The sequence below is a fragment of the Callithrix jacchus genome, chromosome 22, assembly GCF_049354715.1.
Source record: "Callithrix jacchus isolate 240 chromosome 22, calJac240_pri, whole genome shotgun sequence".
NCBI lineage: Eukaryota > Metazoa > Chordata > Mammalia > Primates > Cebidae > Callithrix > Callithrix jacchus.
In genome coordinates, this window is record NC_133523.1 from 29,787,636 (window position 1) to 29,805,973 (window position 18,338).

The 18,338-nt window shown below is 47.5% G+C and overlaps 1 protein-coding gene across 8 annotated transcripts in view; it reads right to left on the reverse strand.

The window, feature by feature from the left end:
* The window catches only part of CEP89 (centrosomal protein 89), a 70,626-nt gene that overhangs the window by 31,737 nt on the left and 20,551 nt on the right, over positions 1–18,338 (reverse strand). For all 8 annotated transcript variants that reach the window (XR_008478656.2, XR_013531351.1, XR_013531352.1 and 5 more), the window contains exons 6-11: positions 17,336–17,364; positions 14,842–14,884; positions 10,172–10,390; positions 7,588–7,730; positions 2,891–2,941; positions 1,879–1,962 (exon numbers count right to left, since the gene is read on the reverse strand). Coding sequence is in view for 5 of the 8 variants with exons in the window: in XM_035287045.3 (XP_035142936.2) it covers positions 1,879–1,962; positions 2,891–2,941; positions 7,588–7,730; positions 10,172–10,390; positions 14,842–14,884; positions 17,336–17,364 (569 nt within the window). In the remaining 3 variants the exon portion in view is untranslated. The remainder of the gene's footprint in view (positions 1–1,878; positions 1,963–2,890; positions 2,942–7,587; positions 7,731–10,171; positions 10,391–14,841; positions 14,885–17,335; positions 17,365–18,338) is intronic.

Below are 18,338 nucleotides of genomic sequence, written 5' to 3' on the forward strand. Positions count from 1 at the left end.
CCTAGGGCTCAAGCAGTCCTCCCAACTTAGCTTCCCAAGTACCTGGGACCAAAGTTGTGTGCCACCATGCCCAGCTAATTTTTGTATCTTTGTGTGCCACACTGCCCTGCTAATTTTTCTATTTTTTGTGTGCCACCATGCCAGGGTAATTTTAATTGTTTTTTAAGGACCCTCCCAGCTCAGGATCCCAGAACAACCAACATTTCTCCCTTTGAATCCTGCCAATCTACATCGCCACTTAAATGAGGAACCCAGAGGAAGGGGCGATCTTCCTGCCTCAGTCTCCCAAAATGCTAGGATCACAGGCATGAGCCACCACATTCGGCCAAGGCTCTTAGTTTTGTCCCTGACAACCACTGGAAAGTGTCTACTAGCGTCATCAGTGTGCAGAGCCCCATCGGCCATCAGCCGCAACACGAGGTCTGTGGCTAGACCTGTTTTGACTCTTTGCAGCCTGTGTCTGTTTCAGCTCCCACCAGTCTGTGCGTGTGACACTTCAGCTGAGCCTCCTCCATCAGGCCTTTTTCAGTTTCTGTGTCCTGCGCTGTCTTCTGGTGAGAATCTGAGGTGCCAATATTTACTCTGGTGTGCCTCTAAAATATTCTACTCCCAGCTGTCAGTGTTTATGCTTACACCCTTTTAACTTGAAGCGGCACTGCCAAGTGTCTTCTCCTCTCCTCTCTCCATGCAGACACACTCATGGCTGGCAGTCCATGTGACTCTTTTTTGGAACAGGGGTCAAGCAAACTAAAGTGTGCAAACCAGCTGCCTGTTTTTGTAAATAAAGTTTTATCGGAACACGGCCTCGCCCATTATCTACAAGTTATCTTCAGCTGCCTTCATGTTGCAACTGCAGGCTGAGCAGGTGCAAGCAGAAACTGCATGGCCTCCAAAGCCTAAATTACTTATTAACTGGCCCTTTACAGAAAGTGTGTGCTGACCCCGATTTAGAGGGAGCACCAAAATATTATTATTAGTTATTAGGATTGTTTTATATTCAATTAGTACAAGGCTTATTCATGCTCTTAGAAAATCAAGCGTCCAACGCTAAGACTAAATGAAAAGGATCAAAATTCCTTTCCATGGGACATGGACACGGGACAGCATCACTGACAAGGAACAAGCTAGAAGCCTCTTAAAGGACCCTCCCCAGCTCAGGATCCCCTAAGAACCGACATTTCTATTGCTGGATCTTTCCAATTTCAGGGATCTATACGACCACTTAAATGAGCAACCCAGAGGAAGGTGGGAGGCACAGGAAGCATCTACAGCACCCACACAGGCTTGGCCTGCTGTGGTTAGAATGTGAGCTCTGCTGCCCGAAGCCACTCCATGAAATGGCGGTGGACAAGGCAGAACTGGATAAGAACCTCACTTCCTATCCATTTCCAACAGCTCAGTAATCGGACTTCCCTGGGGTCAGCTCATCCTAGAATTAAGAAGCATCTGTTTGCCTAAAACATCTCTAGCCTATTTCCTTCCCATGTCTGCCCAAATGGTCCTTCTAATGGTGGTGTTTGCAGCTGCAGAGTACCAGGGAAGAAGTGCTTCCCTCCTGCTGTCTTCCCTGCACCCCAAGATCTCAGCCCAGATGGGCCGGCTATCCAGAAAGCCATGGCTTTCCATGCAGCCCTGCCCTGGCCCTCCAGACCACTCCCCTTGCTCTCTACCCACCCCTCCCGCTCTCCCAATCATTCCCTTACTTCCTCCCCTCTTCCTTCTTTCCCTCCCTCCCACACTCCTTCCTTCCTGTCCTCTGATAGACATTTGATTATCTATAATATGTTGGGCATTTCACATTCAAAATGTTTCTGTAAAATCTGAAGCGGTCCCATATTTTTATAAATCTTGTCTCTTCTGAGACATGTGCCAGCCTACCTTGAGGGTGGCATTAAGTTCGTCCTTCTCTTTCATTATATCTTCATAAGCCAGCAACAATGGTGACAGGTACTTTGTATCCAACTGAAGACAGAGAGTAAAAGAAGGTTAATATATTTCATACATCTAAATATAACCAGCAAATTTTTCAAAGGCAAGAAGATACGTTTTTTTGAAATGGTTTCTTTGGTGGTGGTTGTTACTGTTTTTTAAGGACCCTCCCAGCTCAGGATCCCAGAGCAACCAACATTTCTCTCCCTGGAACCTTCCAATTTCAGGGAACCCAGAGGAAGGCAGGAGGCACAGGAAGCATCTACAACACCCACACAGGCTTGGCCTCCTGTGGTTAGAATGAGCTCTGCTGCCTGAAGCCATTCCCACTCTGCCACCCAGTACAGTGGCATGACCTCAGCTGTCTGCAACCTCCACCTCCCAGGTTCAAGTGATTCTCCTGCCTCAGCCTCCCAACTATCCAGGACTACAGGCATGCACCATCATGCCCAGCTAATTTTTGTATTTTAATAGAGACAGGATTTCACCATGTTGGCCAGGCTGGTCTCAAACTCCTGACCTCAAGTGATCCACCTGCCTCAGCCTTCTAAAGTGCTAGGATTACAGATGTGAGCCATCGTGCCTGGCCTAAATTTTTTTTTTTTTTTTTTTAAACAGAGTCTTACTCTCTCACCAGGCTGGAGTGCAGTGGCTCGATCTCGGCTCACTGCAACCTCTGCCTCCTGGGTTCAAGCGATTCTCCTGCTTCAGACTCCTAAGTAGCTGGGACTACAGGTGTGTGCCACCACACCCAACTAATTTTTGTATTTTTAGTAGAGACGGGGTTTCACCATGTTGGCCAAGATGATCTCGATCTTTTGACCTTGTGATCCAACCGCCTCAGCGTCCCAAAGTGCTGGCATTACAGGCGTCAGCCACTGTGCCCGGCTGAAATGGTTTTTAGTGGCTATGCAAATATAGTCTGAAAATATGGGCCTGAAATTAAATAACTTTCACTTACCAACCAGGGTGGTATAGGGCCTTTGGATGGGAGGCCTTCAATATTTAAGCTCTAAGAAAAAAACATACATTGAAGACAAGTTAAACCACACTTCCTCTGAAATTTCAAGTCTTAGGTATCCTTAATCTAGACTGGGCATTGCCCATCTACGTATTTATCTATCCCCCTACCCACCCACCTACCCACCCATCCATCCACCCACCCAGCTACCTACCCATTCATCCATCCACCCACCCACCCACCCAACCTACCCACCCACTCATACACTCACCCATCCATCCACCTACCAATCCACACCCACCCAACCTACCTACCAACCCATACACTCACCCATCTATCTACATATATGTATGTATATATAAGGGAAAATCTGTTTCTGAAATGTTTGAGAGTAATATGCAGATATAATGCCCTTTTTCCTCTAAATAATTCTATTTCCTAAAAACAAAAACATTCATTTACTTAACCACAGTACTGTCATGAAAATCAGGAAATAACGCTGATAACAATGCTATTTTCACACACACACACACACACACACACACACACACACACTTATTTATTACTGCTCCTTGTAGAGCAGGGCTACCCCATAGGCATTGTGCCTAGTGTAGCCTATATTATTTTCTAACCTAACGTATACGTTATCTTCAAATTTCATCTATTTTCCCACTAATGTTCTCTCTTTTATGCCTTTTTTTTTTTTTTTTTTGAGACAGGGTCTCATTCTACCACCCAGGCTGGAGTGCAGTGGTGAGATCATGGCTCGCTGCAACTTCTGCATCCCGGAATCAAGCGAGCCTCTCACCTTAGCCTCCTCTCAGCAGCCTGGAACCACACCTGGCTAATTTTTGTATTTTTTGTAGAAATGAGTTTTCATCATGTTGCCTGGCTGGTCTTGAACTCCTGGGCAAAAGTGATCCTCCTGCCTCAGCTTCTCACAGTGCTGGGATTGCAGGCATGAGCCACCAGACCTGGCCTTTTTTTTTTTTTTTTTGAGGTAGAATCTTGCTCTGTTGCACAGGCTGGAGTGCAGTGGCACGATCTTGGATCACTGTAACCTCTACCTCCCAGGTTCAAGCAATTCTGCCTCAGCCTTCTGAGTAACTGGGACTACTGGCGCCTGCCACCATGCCTGGCTAATTTTTGTGTGTGTGTGTGTTTTTTTTTTTTTGAGACAGAGTTTCGCTCTTGTTAGCCAGGCTGGAGTGCAATGGTGCGATCTTGGCTCACCGTAACCTCCGCCTCCTGGGTTCAAGCAATTCTCCTGTCTCAGCCTCCTGGGTAGCCGGGATTACAGGCACACACCACCGTGCCCAGTTAATTTTTTGTATTTTTAGTAGAGACGGGGTTTCACCATGTTGACCAGGATGGTCTCGATCTCTTGACCTCATGATCCAGCCGCCTCGGCCTCCCAAAGTGCTGGGATTACAGGCGTGAGCCACCGCGCCCCACCAATTTTTGTTTCTAGTGGAGATGGGGTTTCACCATGTTGGCCAGGCTGGTCTCGAACTCCTGACCTCAAGTGATCCAGCTGCCTCAGCCTCCCAAGTGCTGGGATTACAGGCGTGAGCCACCATACCCACTCTCCGACCCGTTTTAGTCTTTTAAAATCTGGAATGTATCTAGCGACTTTTTTCATTGGATGTTGAACTTTCTCAATTAAGAAGCATCTAAGTTTGCCTAAAACATCTTCAGCCTATTTCCTTCCCATGTCTGCCCAAATGGCCCTTCTAACAATAATTCTAATAATATCGTGACATGAAGTGCCTGGATTTTGTTATCTTCCTTTAAAGAGTACTGGTTTCTTTTCCGTCCTCCCTTCTCTCTTTCTTTCAGCTCCTAAGAGTTGCTTGTGGATCACCTTCATGCTTCTGAGTCTTGTTTTTTTACCCTGGTCATGGCAGGTCTATAGTGACCTTTCCTAAAAAGCTCATTTAGCCATACCTCTCAGGCACTGTCCTCCTGGGCTCTTGACTCAAAGCAAGGTCTCTCCATTGCAGCTGGGCAGAACTAGAAGGTTCCCAGTGCTGTGTGAGCTTTGGGAACGATGCAGCTCATAGCTCCCTGTTCTTGTTTTCTGCCCAGTCTCCTGGAGTCTCCTACATACGTGCAGGGTAGTATTCCACAAGACACCAAGGAGCCCCATGCAGATTTATATAGGCAGCTCTTTCGCTCCAAGGCTCCCTCCTTTCTGGTATTCATGCCCTAGAAATTCTAGTCTCCTTAGCTTCCCCAGACAGGAGAGGGCTCAGCTCAGGCCCTTCCTCCTTGCTCTGTGATGTGAGACTGCCTCTAGATAGAAAGCAGATCACAGGCTCATCTGTTTATCCTGCTGCTCTTGAGGGTCATAGACCGGTGCTGCCTGTGTTTGACATCTGTAAACATTTGCATTACATATTCTGTCTGGTTTTCTATCTGTTTACAGCAGGAGGGAAAATCTGGTACAGAATCAATGGCCTGGACAAAATAATTTTTATTTCACAAAAGCTTTCCAGTGCAAACACCTTAATATTTAATTACCCATTCACTCTGCAAACACTGGCAACTCACTAAGTCATTATGGACACTGCAATGCAACCCTTGTTATCCAGGATTCTATGACCTAGTAACAGAAATAAGTTCCACTAACACAAATGAACATGATATACAAAAGCAGGATAGGGTAGATTGCTGTAAGTGCCTTCAGAGTAATTACAAACAAAAGTCTGCAATGGTTTAAAAGAGAGAGAGGGCCGGGTGCGGTGGCTCATGCCTGTAATCCCAGCACTCTGGGAGACCAAGGAGGGTGGATCACTTGAGGTCAGTAGTTCAAGACCAGCCTGGCCAACATGGTGAAACCCTATCTCTATTAAAAATACAAAAATTAGCTGGGTGCAGTGGAACATGCCCGTAATCGTAGCCACTCTGGAGGCTGAACAAACAAGAATTGCTTGAACCCAGGAGGTGGAGGTTGCAGTGAGCCGAGATCGTGCTACTGCACTCCACCCTGGGAAATGAAGAGAGACTGTGTCTCAAAAAAAAAAAAAAGGAGAGATCAATCACTTCTGGCTCGGCTGATCAGGGAAGACTGCATTGGATAATACGGCATTTGCACAGGGCAGAAGACAACATGGGAGGAGGCTGTCCCTGGGCCTGCCTGCCCACCCCATGGTGCTACAGAAGGCCCTGATTTAGTCAGCAGGACCCCCAAGAACTTTATTTTTTGTTTAAAAGTTAGTCTTGGCCGGGCGTGGTGGCTCACACCTGTAATCCCAGCACTTTGGGAGGCTGAGGCGGGCAGATCACGATGTCAAGAGATTGAGGCCATCCTGGCCAACATGGTGAAACCCCGACTCTATTAAAAATACAAAAATTAGCTGGGTGTGGTGGCACATGCCTGTAGTCCCAGCTACTCAGGGGGCTGAGGCAGGAGAATCGCTTGAAACTCGGAGGTAGAGGCTGCAGGTTGCAGTGAGCCGAGATCATGACACTGCACTCCACCCTGGCAACAGAGTGAGACTCCATCTCAAAAAAAAAAAGAGTTAGTATTATGTTAAGTGAAAGAAGCAGTCAGTCACACAAGGTCACATCTTGTATTATTTCATTTCTATGAAATGTTCAGAATAGGCAAATTCATAGAGACAGTGATTCCCAAACAGGTATGACACTTGTTTTGTTTTGTTTTTTTTTTTGAGACAGAGTCTCACTCTGTCACCCATGCTAGAGTGCAGTGACACAATCTTGGCTCACTGCAACCTCTGCCTCCCAGGTTCAAGCGAGTCTCCTGCCTCAGCCTCCCAAGTAGCTGGGATTATAGGTGCACATGACCACGCCTGGCTAATTTTTTTTGTACTTTAAGTACAGATGGGGTTTCACCAGGTTCGTCAGGCTGGTCTTGAACGCCTGACTTCAAATGATCCGCCCACCTCAGCTTCCCGAAGTGCTGGGATTACAGTAATGAGCCACCACGCCCGGCCGACATGTCTTGATTTAACAAAAGTGCTGTAAAATTGATTGCAGTGATGGCTGCATAATTCTGACTACAGTAAAAACCACCAAGTGGTATACAGTGTGTGGAGTTGGACTCTGCACGTTCTTAGAATGGGAAACTCTGCTTTCCTTTCCAAGTTTGTGCACTGACAGCAGCTGCAACCTTCAGAAACATAACTGAGAAGGGAGCAGCCAACACAGACTTCCATTCTTTTACTTCTTTTTTTTTTTTAATTTTTGAGACAAGGTCTTACTCTGTCACCCAGGCTCAGCTCACTGCACCCTCGACCTCCCACGCTCAAGAGATCCTCCTGCCTCGGCCTCCTGAGTGGCTGGGGGTACAGGCATGCTAATTTTTAAAAATTTTTTATTTGTAGAGACTAGGTCTTACTGTTGCCCAGGCTGGTCTCAAACTCCAGAGCCCAAACAATCCTCCCGCCTCAGCCTCTGCAAATGCTGGGATTCCAGGCATGAGCCACCTCATCCAGCCTCTTTTACTTTATATACTTTTGTATTGTCCCAATGTTTTACAGTCTCTATTGCTTTAGTTAAAGGGAATAAGGAAGGGAAGGAAGCAAGAAACAGAATGACCCTTAGAAACACTGTGCCTTGGACAGAGCTTTTCTTCCATCATATTATAATAAGAACCTCTCAAGACTGGAAATCAGTTAAACAAGAAAGCCTAAAAATCTGAAAAGCTGATTTTTCATGATTGGAAATGTTACCTCTTCCTTGGACAAATGCCTGAATTTTGTCTGATATCGACTGAGTTCTACATTCAAACGATGGACAGTCATTTTCAACCCATCATTTTCATCCACCAGTTCTTGAGCTTGTTTTCGCAGATAAAGTAACTCAGATGCAGCAACTAGAAAAAAAATAATTTAATATTATGCTGTAAGAAATAATGTCATATTTATCCAGATTTTATTTCAATTGCAAATCATTTGCTTCATCCCCCTTTCACACTCAGAGACAATGAACTGTTTGTATGTCTGTGTGTCTACGTGAAGAAATAAATGTTACCAAGTTTTTCTTTTTTTTTTTTTAAGACGGACTCTCGCTCTGTCATCTACGCTAGAGTGCAGTGGTGCGATCTTGGTTCACTGCAACCTCTGCCTCCCAGGTTTCCCCTGCCTCAGCCTCCTAGTAGCTGGGACTACAGGTGCCCGCCACCAGGCCTGGCTAACTTTTTTATTTTTATTTTCACAGAGATGGGGTTTCACTATGTTGGCCAGGCTGGTCTCAAACTCTTGACCTTATGATCCACCCACCTTGGCCTCCCAAAGTGCTGGGATGACAGGCATAAGCTACTGCACCCAGCCAAAGTTCCAAAGTCTTTAAACATTGAATAATTAACATTATATTGGAAGTTTATGGAAGTTTTTGCATGTACAATAAATAAAATAAAAATTTCAAGTTGGAAAGGAATAGTCACTGTTTCAGATGACATAAAAATATGTGCTTTGAAAAATCATATAGAATACATGGAAAATATAGTAGCGCTAATAACCTTCCCACATAATAGCAATGTCCTATTAGAAAACAAAACAGAAAATAGGCTGGGTGCAGTGGCTCACGCCTGTAACCCCAACACTTTGGGAGGCCAAGGTAGGCAAATCACGAGTTCAGGAGATTGAGACCATCCTGGCTAACATGGTGAACCCCATCTCTACTAAAAATACAGAAAAAAAAAAAAAAAATAGCTGGGTATGGTGGCATACACCTGTAGTCCCAGCTACTCAGGAGGCTAAGGCAGGAGTGGCTTGAACCCAGGAGGCGGAGGTTGCAGTGAGCCGAGATCACGCCATTGTACCCTAGCCTGGGTGACAGTGAGACTTTGTCTCAAAAAACAAAAAATCAGAAAATAGATCCCACAAGGTAACAGCACAAATAAAGTATCTAAAAATAAATGTACCTAAGATAAGAATTATGCAGGGCCTATATGAAAAAAACTGACACCACCGTACTTAAAGCTATATTATCGGCCAGGTGCGGTGGCTCACGGCTATAATCCCAGCACTTTGGGAGGCCGAGGCGGGTGGTTCATGAGGTCAAGAGATCCAGACCATCCTGGTCAATAAGGTGAAACCCCATCTCTACTAAAAATACAAAAATTAGCTGGGCATGGTGGTACATGCCTGTAGTCCCAGCTACTCGGGAGGCTGAGGCAGGAGAATTGCCTGAACCCAGGAGGTGGAGGTTGCGGTGAGCAGAGATCGCGCCATTGCACTCCAGCCTGGGTAACAAGAGCAAAACTCCATCTCAAAAAAAAGCTATATTATCAGTTTTAGGTAAACAGAAAAAGGTGTAGAGAAAATATTGGTGAATATCTACGTAATCGTAGAGTTAAAAATGACTTAACACCAAGGGTATAAGTCGAGAAAGAAAAACATCTTACAGATTTAGCCCAATTATCAACAAACTTATGGCAAAGGGATAAAATCTTTCATATGAAAGGAGTTTCTGCAAATCAGCAAAAAGAAGTCAAGTGTCTGAATGCAAAGTGGACAACTTGGCCATGCACAGTGGCTCATACCTATAATCCCAGCACTTTGGGAGGCCAAGCAGGAAAAATCCTTGAGGCCAGGAGTTTGAGACCAGCCTGGGCAACATAATGAGCGCTCACTGCTATAAAAAAATTAAAAAAAAAAAACCTTAGCCTGGCATAATGGTGCTCGCCCTTAGTCCCAGCTACTCGGGAGGCTGAGGTGGGAGGATCACTTGAGCCCAGGAGTTCAAGGTATAGTGAACTCTGATCACCCCACTGTAGGCACCTGGGTGATAAGAGTGAGATATTGTCTCTAAAAAATAAATAAAGTGGGCAGTTTTATGACAGAAAAAGAAAATGACCTGAAAGACATGAAAAAATATTCAAGCTTATCAATAATAAAAGAAATACAAATTAAAATACTATTTCTTTTTTTAACGTATCAGATTAGCAAGGAAAACATAATCATTGATAAGTCTATGGTAAAGAAGGAGCTTCTATATGCTTCTCCTGGGGATAAAAGCCGATGTGAAATATATGTAAGCAAAGCATCAAGTTCCAAAAGAAGTATTGGAATTTCTGCTTTGTTTTTTAAAATTTAGCTTCTTTCCAACCTGAGGATTTCTTCGGTATAATACTGATATAACAGACGAAATCAAATCTCAACAATCATAAGGGTAGTAACAAAAAGCCTGAAATGTTACAACATAAATCACCAATACAAATATCAACGAATATCAAAACATAAAGTATTAACTCTCAGAATAATTGACGGAAGTCCCGCTCATTCCTCTAATAAAAGCATCATCCATCCCTACCGTCCTGTGACGCCGCCTTCTCAGCCTCTTCCAGCTTTCTCTTCTCTTTTTCTGTTCCCTTAAGTTTTAACTGTAACTCTTTCCTTGCTTGTTTCGTTGCATTTAGTTCAAGGGTTAGGCTTTGGTTCGTATTCCTGAGGTGCACGTTTTCTTCTTTCAGCGACTCAAACTTCTCTCTGGTTATTTCTGTATGTCTCGGACGTGTCCTACCAGCTATATCTGAAAGGGTACAGGGGAAAATTTTTAAATGTTAATCGATGCTGACAATAGCACATCAAAATCATGTGACTTTGTTCCAAAAAGCACATCAGGCTTGGTGCCATGTTCTTTGGTCCCTGGGAAGGGAGAAAAGTCTAAGTGGAAAGTATAGGAAAGAGTAAGTGGCCTGGAGAGGTCACAGCAAGCAGAGAGATACTGAGGGGAGGCCAGAGAGGGAGGCCAGAGCTGCAGGAGGCCGTGCCTATTGTGAAATGGCGTGGAAGGTTCATCTTGCAGGGCAGCAGAAGCCAGGGGGGCTTTCAGGCAGAAGTGTGAGAAGAAAGAGGCTCTGCTCTTGGGTGAATCCTTCAGGCCAGCAGGGAAGAAGGCAGGTTAGAATGAGGCCCAGCCCAAGCCTGTAATCCCAGCACTTTGGGAGGCCGAGGCGGGTGGATCACGAGGTCAAGAGATCAAGACCATCCCGGTCAACATGGTGAAACCCCGTCTCTACTAAGAATACAAAAAATTAGCTGGGCGTGGTGGCGCATGCCTGTAATCCCGGCTACTCGGGAGGCTGAGGCAGGAGAATTGCCTGAACCCAGGAGGCGGAGGTTGCAGTGAACTGAGATCACGCCATTGCACTCCAGCCTGGGTAACGAGCGAAACTCCGTCTCAAAAAAAAAAAAAGAATGAGGCCCAGCCCAACAGCCGAGGGGCAGCATTCGAGTGGGGACAGAGAGAAAGGGACATGCAAGAGCAGGACTCAAGGGCTGGTGGCTGGCTGGGTGCGGGCAGTGAGAGAGAAGCAGACTCAGGATGACCAACCAGGCCTGTGTCTGGCAGATGCTTCCCCAGATAGGAGTGCACCATGAAGAGCTGGTGGGGACAGAAGACAAGGAGGCAGGCTAGGGTTAGGTCACAGGCCTGAAGGCACCAGGGAGAGAAAACAGAGGTCACACAGGACCTTAAGAAGGAACAGCAAGGAAGCGGGGTGGAAAACAGCGGTGTTCCACGGGGAGATGTGCTCTGAAAGGTCACAGGAGGTGAGGCTCCCATGGGCCCCTGGCCAGCACGCCTCCCAGGGGAAGTAGAGGTGGAAGGGAGCTTCCACACAGATAAGGGCAGGATGGCGGGTGGTTCCGGAGAGCCTGGCCTGACCCCTGACACACACATCCGATGACAACATGCAACACGTAAGGCTCAGAAATGAGAACTCCATAGCTATACAGAAACAAGGGAACCCTGAAAAATCCCAGAGAAAACCATGGAGATGAAACTGAAGATGGACGCCACAGCCTGAAATGTGCCAAGAGAGGGCAGCTAGAAAATGGGGGAGTGGGGGCTCCAGGGATATACCTTGCCCTGGTAGGACTGGAGACACAAAGTGGCCTAGAAAGAGCCGCTGAGACTGGGCCTGGTGGCTCGCACCTGCAATCCCAGCACTTGGGGAAGCTGAGGCAGGAAGATTACTTGAGGCCAGGAGTTCAAGACCAGCCTGGGCAATATCGCGAGACCCCATCTCTACAAAATTCAATTGATAAAAAAAATTATATTTACAAAGCAGCAGCTTGAAACAGCTGATGAACTGTCCAGTCAGAAAACCAGAGGCGGAACAGCAGGGGGTTAACCCACCTGACCCAGGGAGCAATAGCAGAAATGAGTGCCCTCCTCAGGCAGGACACACAGGCCCTGAGGGCAGAGAGGCAGGGCAGAGCAGGGGGCTGGAGAAAGCCGGAAGAGGGGTTCCCACGAATCCAGGCTGGCCTCACATCCTGACCGTCCCCATCGGTCGGTACAGCAGTTGGTACAGCAGTTGGTACAGCCTGCCAGCCCATTGGCCCTCCCTCTCCAGGCAGGGTGCAGTAAACAGAGGTAGCATCCCCCTGCCAGCCACAGGAAATCTCAGAGACCCCAAGAGGCAGCAAACAGCAGAGCCAGAGAAGCATCAAAGGCAAGTGGGCAAGGAGAAGGGGCTGCAACACAAACCCCAAGTCTGGACGTGCACGGTTACCGCTTTCAGAGACACAGTCGGTGTCTCACAGACCATGGAAGTTAACATTCGATTAATACCATGAACTTAAAGCATGGGCCAGACTGCAGGATGCACATCATGAAGAATGAATACATGGAGAAGTTACAGCCCCAGCAAACGCCCAGAACACAGCACTGAAAATGCTGAGATTGAAAGGGTGCAAATAAAGTGAATCTGACATGGAGGAGACTTAAAACAGCATTTCCAGAGCAGCGATGCTGATGGCAGTGGCGGCCCATCTAGACCAGCCACTGCACAGACTCTAGAGCAGGGAGGTGTGGCCCAAGCCTCTAGCTCTGCAGAGCAGGCAGGAGCCCCTCCTTCCCTGGGTGCCGCTGCAGTGCCCAAGCCCAGCTGCAGAACCGAGAATCTCTGTAAGGCCCCCACTAACCCCCACAGGCTCAAAAGTGCCTGCTCCCACTACCTGGCTTCACCCCACTGTGGGCACCTGCTTCAGAGGGCATGGTCAGGGATGCACGCTCCATAGTACCATCAGGAGCCAGGGACAAGTGGGAGCCCTGCCCCTTCTGAGTTGGCAAGGCAGCAGCTCCCAGGGTGTTACTGCAAGCCATCCTCCCAAGTGCAAGACCCGGGTGTCTCTGCAATCTGCACCCTCAGGGGCCTGGGAAGGCTCCCATGTTCCTGCAGGCTCACAGCTATTTGCTCCAGCCACCTGGCCTCTCCCTGCTCCCGGCGCCTACTCTAATCTTGGAGCAGCGTTGGGGCCAAGCCTGGGCACTGTCACAGGCTGGCTGGGAGTGCGCACACTCAGGACAGTGCTGATATGCCAGCACCCTGCTGCCTCAGCCCCCTCCAGACTTTGGGCACCCATGAGCACAGGAGGGGAAGCGAAGTAGGGCTGAGGGTGGCTCTGCACTGGCCTCCAGGTGCCCCTTGGTGTGAGCAGCCTGGGTGCCATGGACCGAGCAGTGGGAGGCAGACAGGCTCCTGGGTGGAGGCAGGCAGGTCCCTGGTGATGCCCCACCTTCAGGTCAGGGAGGGCCTGAAGGCTGGGGACCAGGCTGCCCATCCGTGAAACTACAGCGAGAATTTGTGGTGCCTTTTCCAGGCCCACCCACAGCCGCCCATGGACCAAATGGTGCACATTTTCTCCCTTCTGAGGCCCATAAAAGCCCCGGGCTTAGCCAGAGCAGCGAAGATGGGATGACCAGCTACAGAGAGGAGCTACCCTCTCTGCTGATAGCTAGAGAAGTCAGAGGGCCAGCAGCAGAGAGGAGCAACCACTCCAGGGTTGGGCGGACATCAGGAGCTGGGCAGACATCAGGACAACCAGCTGCAGAGAAGAGCCACCCTCTCCAGGGCCTCCTCTTTGCTGAGAGCTGCAGAGACAATCAGATGACCTGCCTGCAGAGAACAGTCACCCACTCCAGGGCCTCCTCTCTGCTGAGAGCTGAAAGCTTGACAGGACAAGCTGCCTACAGAGAGGAGCTGCCCACTGTGGGTTTCCTCTGAGCTGTCCTAATATTCAGTAAAGTGCCTCATCATCTTGCTCACCCTCCACTTGTCTGCTTACCTTATTCTTCCTGGATGCCAGACAACAACTCGGGCAAAGGTACACTGGCACCACAGACATTTCCGGCCAGAAAAGCAACACCCCAAGGATCTTGTAACGATGTGCCACCTAACAGCAAAAATTACAACCTCCATTTTGGAAGCTACTGAAGCTCCCCAAACTGTTTGGGTCAGGGGGATCTAACCCATAAAGTATTTTTGGACCTCTCCCTCTGCCTTCAGCCTCAGAGCAGAGGCCATAACTGCACCCACCTGACCAGCACTGATCCCAGCACATCCCACAGGTCCACTCCTTCCCCCAGGATCCCAGCACATCCCACAGGTCCACTTCCCTTCCCCCAGGATCCCAGCACATCCCACAGGTCCACTTCCCTTCCCCTAGGATCCCAGCACATCCCACAGGTCCACTCCTTCCCCCAGGATCCCAGCACATCCCACAGGTCCACTTCCCTTCCCCTAGGATCCCAGCACATCCCACAGGTCCACTTCCCTTCCCCCAGGATCCCAGCACATCCCACAGGTCCACTTCCCTTCCCCTAGGATCCCAGCACATCCCACAGGTCCACTCCTTCCCCCAGGATCCCAGCACATCCCACAGGTCCACTTCCCTTCCCCCAGGATCCCAGCACATCCCACAGGTCCACCTCCCTTCCCCCAGGATCCCAGCACATCCCACAGGTCCACTGCCCCCCAGGTCCAACTCCCACCCTCCCAGGATCCAAGCACATCCCGCATGGACATACGTCCACTACCTAGTGTTTGGACCCTCTCTTTTGAGACAAGGATGGAAGTTCAACAACTAATACAAGAAAAAGAAAACGTAATCTTTACTTTCAGATAAAATTAATCTGGATATTCTCCAGAACGACAAGCTTTTCAATCACAACATAATTCAAAAGGCAGATACCTGGGGAGGGTGGCGGTTTCTCACGTAACGGAGGTTTTTCATCCTAGGAAAGAAAGAACATAAGAGGAGTAAGTGCAGAGCGTTAGTGTTTTACAGAGTGGACACAGGCAACCAGGTCATTAGACAGCAGGTATACAACAAGCATGCTTTATTTCCTTCATGTTGACGCTTGCTCTTAGTTTGTTTTAGCTTTTGAAACTTTAATATCTTTGTGCTATCCTACAGAAATTTTAAAAAAACTTTAATATCTGCTATTTCTTTTTTTTCCTTTAAGACAGGGTCTTGCTCTGTCACCCAGGCTGGGGTGCAGTGGTGTGATCACAGCTCACTACAGCCTCCAGCTCCTGGGCTCATGCAATCCTCCCACTTCAGCCTCCCAAGTAGCTAGGATTACACATGGGCCATCACCCCTAATTTTTTTTTTAGCTTTTTTTTTTGGTAGAGATGGGGTCTCATTTATGTTGTCCAGGCTGGCCTTGAGCTCCTGGGCTCAAGGGATCCTCCTACCTTGGACTCCCAACATGCTGGGATTATACTGTTTCTTATACCTGAATTGTAGACCTTACATGTCTTCTCTGGGGGGGCTCTCTCAAGCTATAAGGGAAGGCCCGCCTGCGCTTTCTTCCTGCATTTCTGCACTGAGTTCAGTGACTGCCTTTACAGGTAGATATCATGAGTGGCAGGCTGTGGGCTCACATTTAAAAGCATGTGCTAGGTAGGGCTACAAGTGGTGTGTGGAGATGCCCACAGCAAACTCCAGCTAGGCATCTTCTTGCTGGGATGGGCAAAAAGGATCCCATCAATGGTGGGAAAGCACATTTGCAAAATGCTGAGAAAGGAACAATAATAAGATATTGCTTCTCAACCCCAAACCTAGAAGAAAAGGAAGGCTGGGAACTTCTGTTAATTTTTCCTTAAACATTGGTGTGATATTAAGTTTCTAATTTCTGCTGACAAAGCAGACAAGGTTATAAATTAACTCTCCCAAAAAATGTTTAATTTTTAAGTTCCCATGACATCACACAATGAGAAACTTAAGTTAGAACTATTTCCATGTTTGCAAATTAGTTATTAAAATTCTTAGGCCAGACCGGGTGCGGTGGCTCATGCCTGTAATCCCAGCACTTTAGGAGGCTGAGGCAGATGGGATAACCTGGGGTCAGGAGTGCGAGACCAGCCTGGCCAACATGGTGAAATCCCATCTCCATTAAAAACACAAAAATTAGCCTGGCGTGGTGGTGCACACCTGTGGTCCCAGCTACTCGGGAGGCTAAGGCAGGAGAATCACTTGAATCCAGGAAGCAGAGGTTGCAGTAAGCCGAGATCATGCCACTGGACTCTAGCCTGGGAAACCGAGCAAGACTCTGTCTCAAAAAAAAAAAATCTCAGGCTAGCCATGTCACATCATGCCTGCAATCCCAGTGCTTTGGGAAGCCAAGGACGGAGGATCGCTTGAGCCCAGGAGCTTGAGACCATCCTGGGCAACATAACAAGACGCCGTTTCTAAAAAAATGTTTTTTAATTAGCCAGGAGTGGTGGCATGTGCCTGTAGTCCCAGCTACTCAGGAGACTGAGGCAAAAGGATCACTTGAGCCCAGGAGATTGAGGCTGCAGTGAGCTATGATCACACTACTGCACTCTAGCCCAGGTGACAGAGGGAGATCCTGTCTCAAAAAACAACTTTTAAAAAAGACAAAATTATCTATTTGTTCTACATTCATTCTAATTATAAAGTAGTTTTTTTTTTTGTTTTTGAGACGGAGTCTTGCTCTGTTGCCAGGCTGGAGTGCAGTGGTGCAATCTCGGCTCACTGCAATCTCCGCCTCCTGGGTTCAAGTGATTCTTCCACCTCAGCCTCCCGAGTAGCTGGGATCACAGGTGCATGCCACCACGCCCGGCTAATTTTTGTATTTTTAGTAGAGATGGGGTTTCACCATGCTGGCCAGGCTGGTCTCGATCTTTTGACCTCATGATCCACCCGCCTCTTTCTAATCCTTTTTTACTTTCATCATTAAACTATGGAAAATATTAATTTCCTCATGTTTTAAAAGTATTTAAGGCTGTGCACAGTGGCTCATGCCTGTAATCCCAGCACTTTCAGAGGTTGAGGTGGGTGGATCACTTGAGCTCAGGAGTTTGAAACCAGCCTAGGCAACATGGTGAAACTCCATCTTTACCAAAAAACAAATATTAGCTGGGTGCGGTGACGAGTATCTGTGACCCCAGATATCCGGGAGGCTGAGATAGGAGGATTACTTGAGCCTGGGAGATGGAGGCCGGAGTGAGCTGAGATTGTGCCATTGCACTCCAGCCTGGGTGACACAGTGAGACCCCCTTCTCAAAAAAAAAAAAAAAGTATTTAAAAGAAATATTCAATAGGAAATAACTCTTAAAGGAAGATTCATTTCCCCCCATAAAACACCAAAGTTGTTGAAAAATTATGATGAAAACTCAATTTATTGAGAAAATCAATTTTTTTAAAAAAAGATCTTACCTTTAAATTCAGAACAGAGTGTTTATTATCTGATTAAAAAAACAGAGAGAGAGAAACTTTTAAAGTAGATAATAAAATGTGACCACTCAGAAAAGTACAGTCACAGAAATTCACCTTCTACAGAGGAGCTCAACAAGGCCCGGGACAGGGATAAAATTCACAGGGTCACAAGGCAAGTGGGTCCCAGGGCCAGGTGGGGGCCTGACTCTAAATTGTCATCTCTCTCCCAGACCCATTCCTGAGCACCATCTGTGCTCAAGTGACTGCAGAACCAAGGCCAAACTCTTCAGTGGCTCCAAGCCTTTCCCGTGCCGGGCTCCTCCCCTCCTTCCGCCACTCCTCCCCGCCACTCTCCCAACACATCTTGCCCACCCTTCCCCAGATGGGCCAATGACAGACTCCTATCTGCCCACCCTCCCCACGTGCAGCATCCAACCTGGTAAGAAAAATAGTTGTTCCTTGAAGCAAACTATCTCAGTGATAGGAAGACAAATCCCGCCCTGTTACTCATCTTCCACCATCTGCAATCCAGGTACCCTAGGAAGCAGGTGATCTTACACCCTAGTTTGCCTGTACACATTCATGTTGTGAAAAGCTGAACATCGAGTTGCTTTTTTTTTTTGAGATGGAGATTCACTCTGTCCCTCAGGTGGAATGCAGTGGCACGATCTTGGCTCACTACAACCTTTACCTCCCAGGTTCAAACGATTCTCCTGCCTCAGTCTCCCAGTAGTTGGATTACAGGCATGCACCACGACGCCTGGCAAAGTTTTGTATTTTTATTACAGTCAGGGTTTCTCCAAATTGGCCAGGTCTCGAACTCCTGACCTCAGATGATCCACCTGCCTCGGACTCCCAAAGTGTAGGGATTACAGGCATGAGCCACTGTGCCTGGCCCTGAGTTGCTTTTAACTTTCTACTTTTAATTTGCAGAGCAGAAATAACTGGCTGAAAATAATCTAGAAACATGCAAAAAATAGGGGGAAAAAACCCTACAGAATTC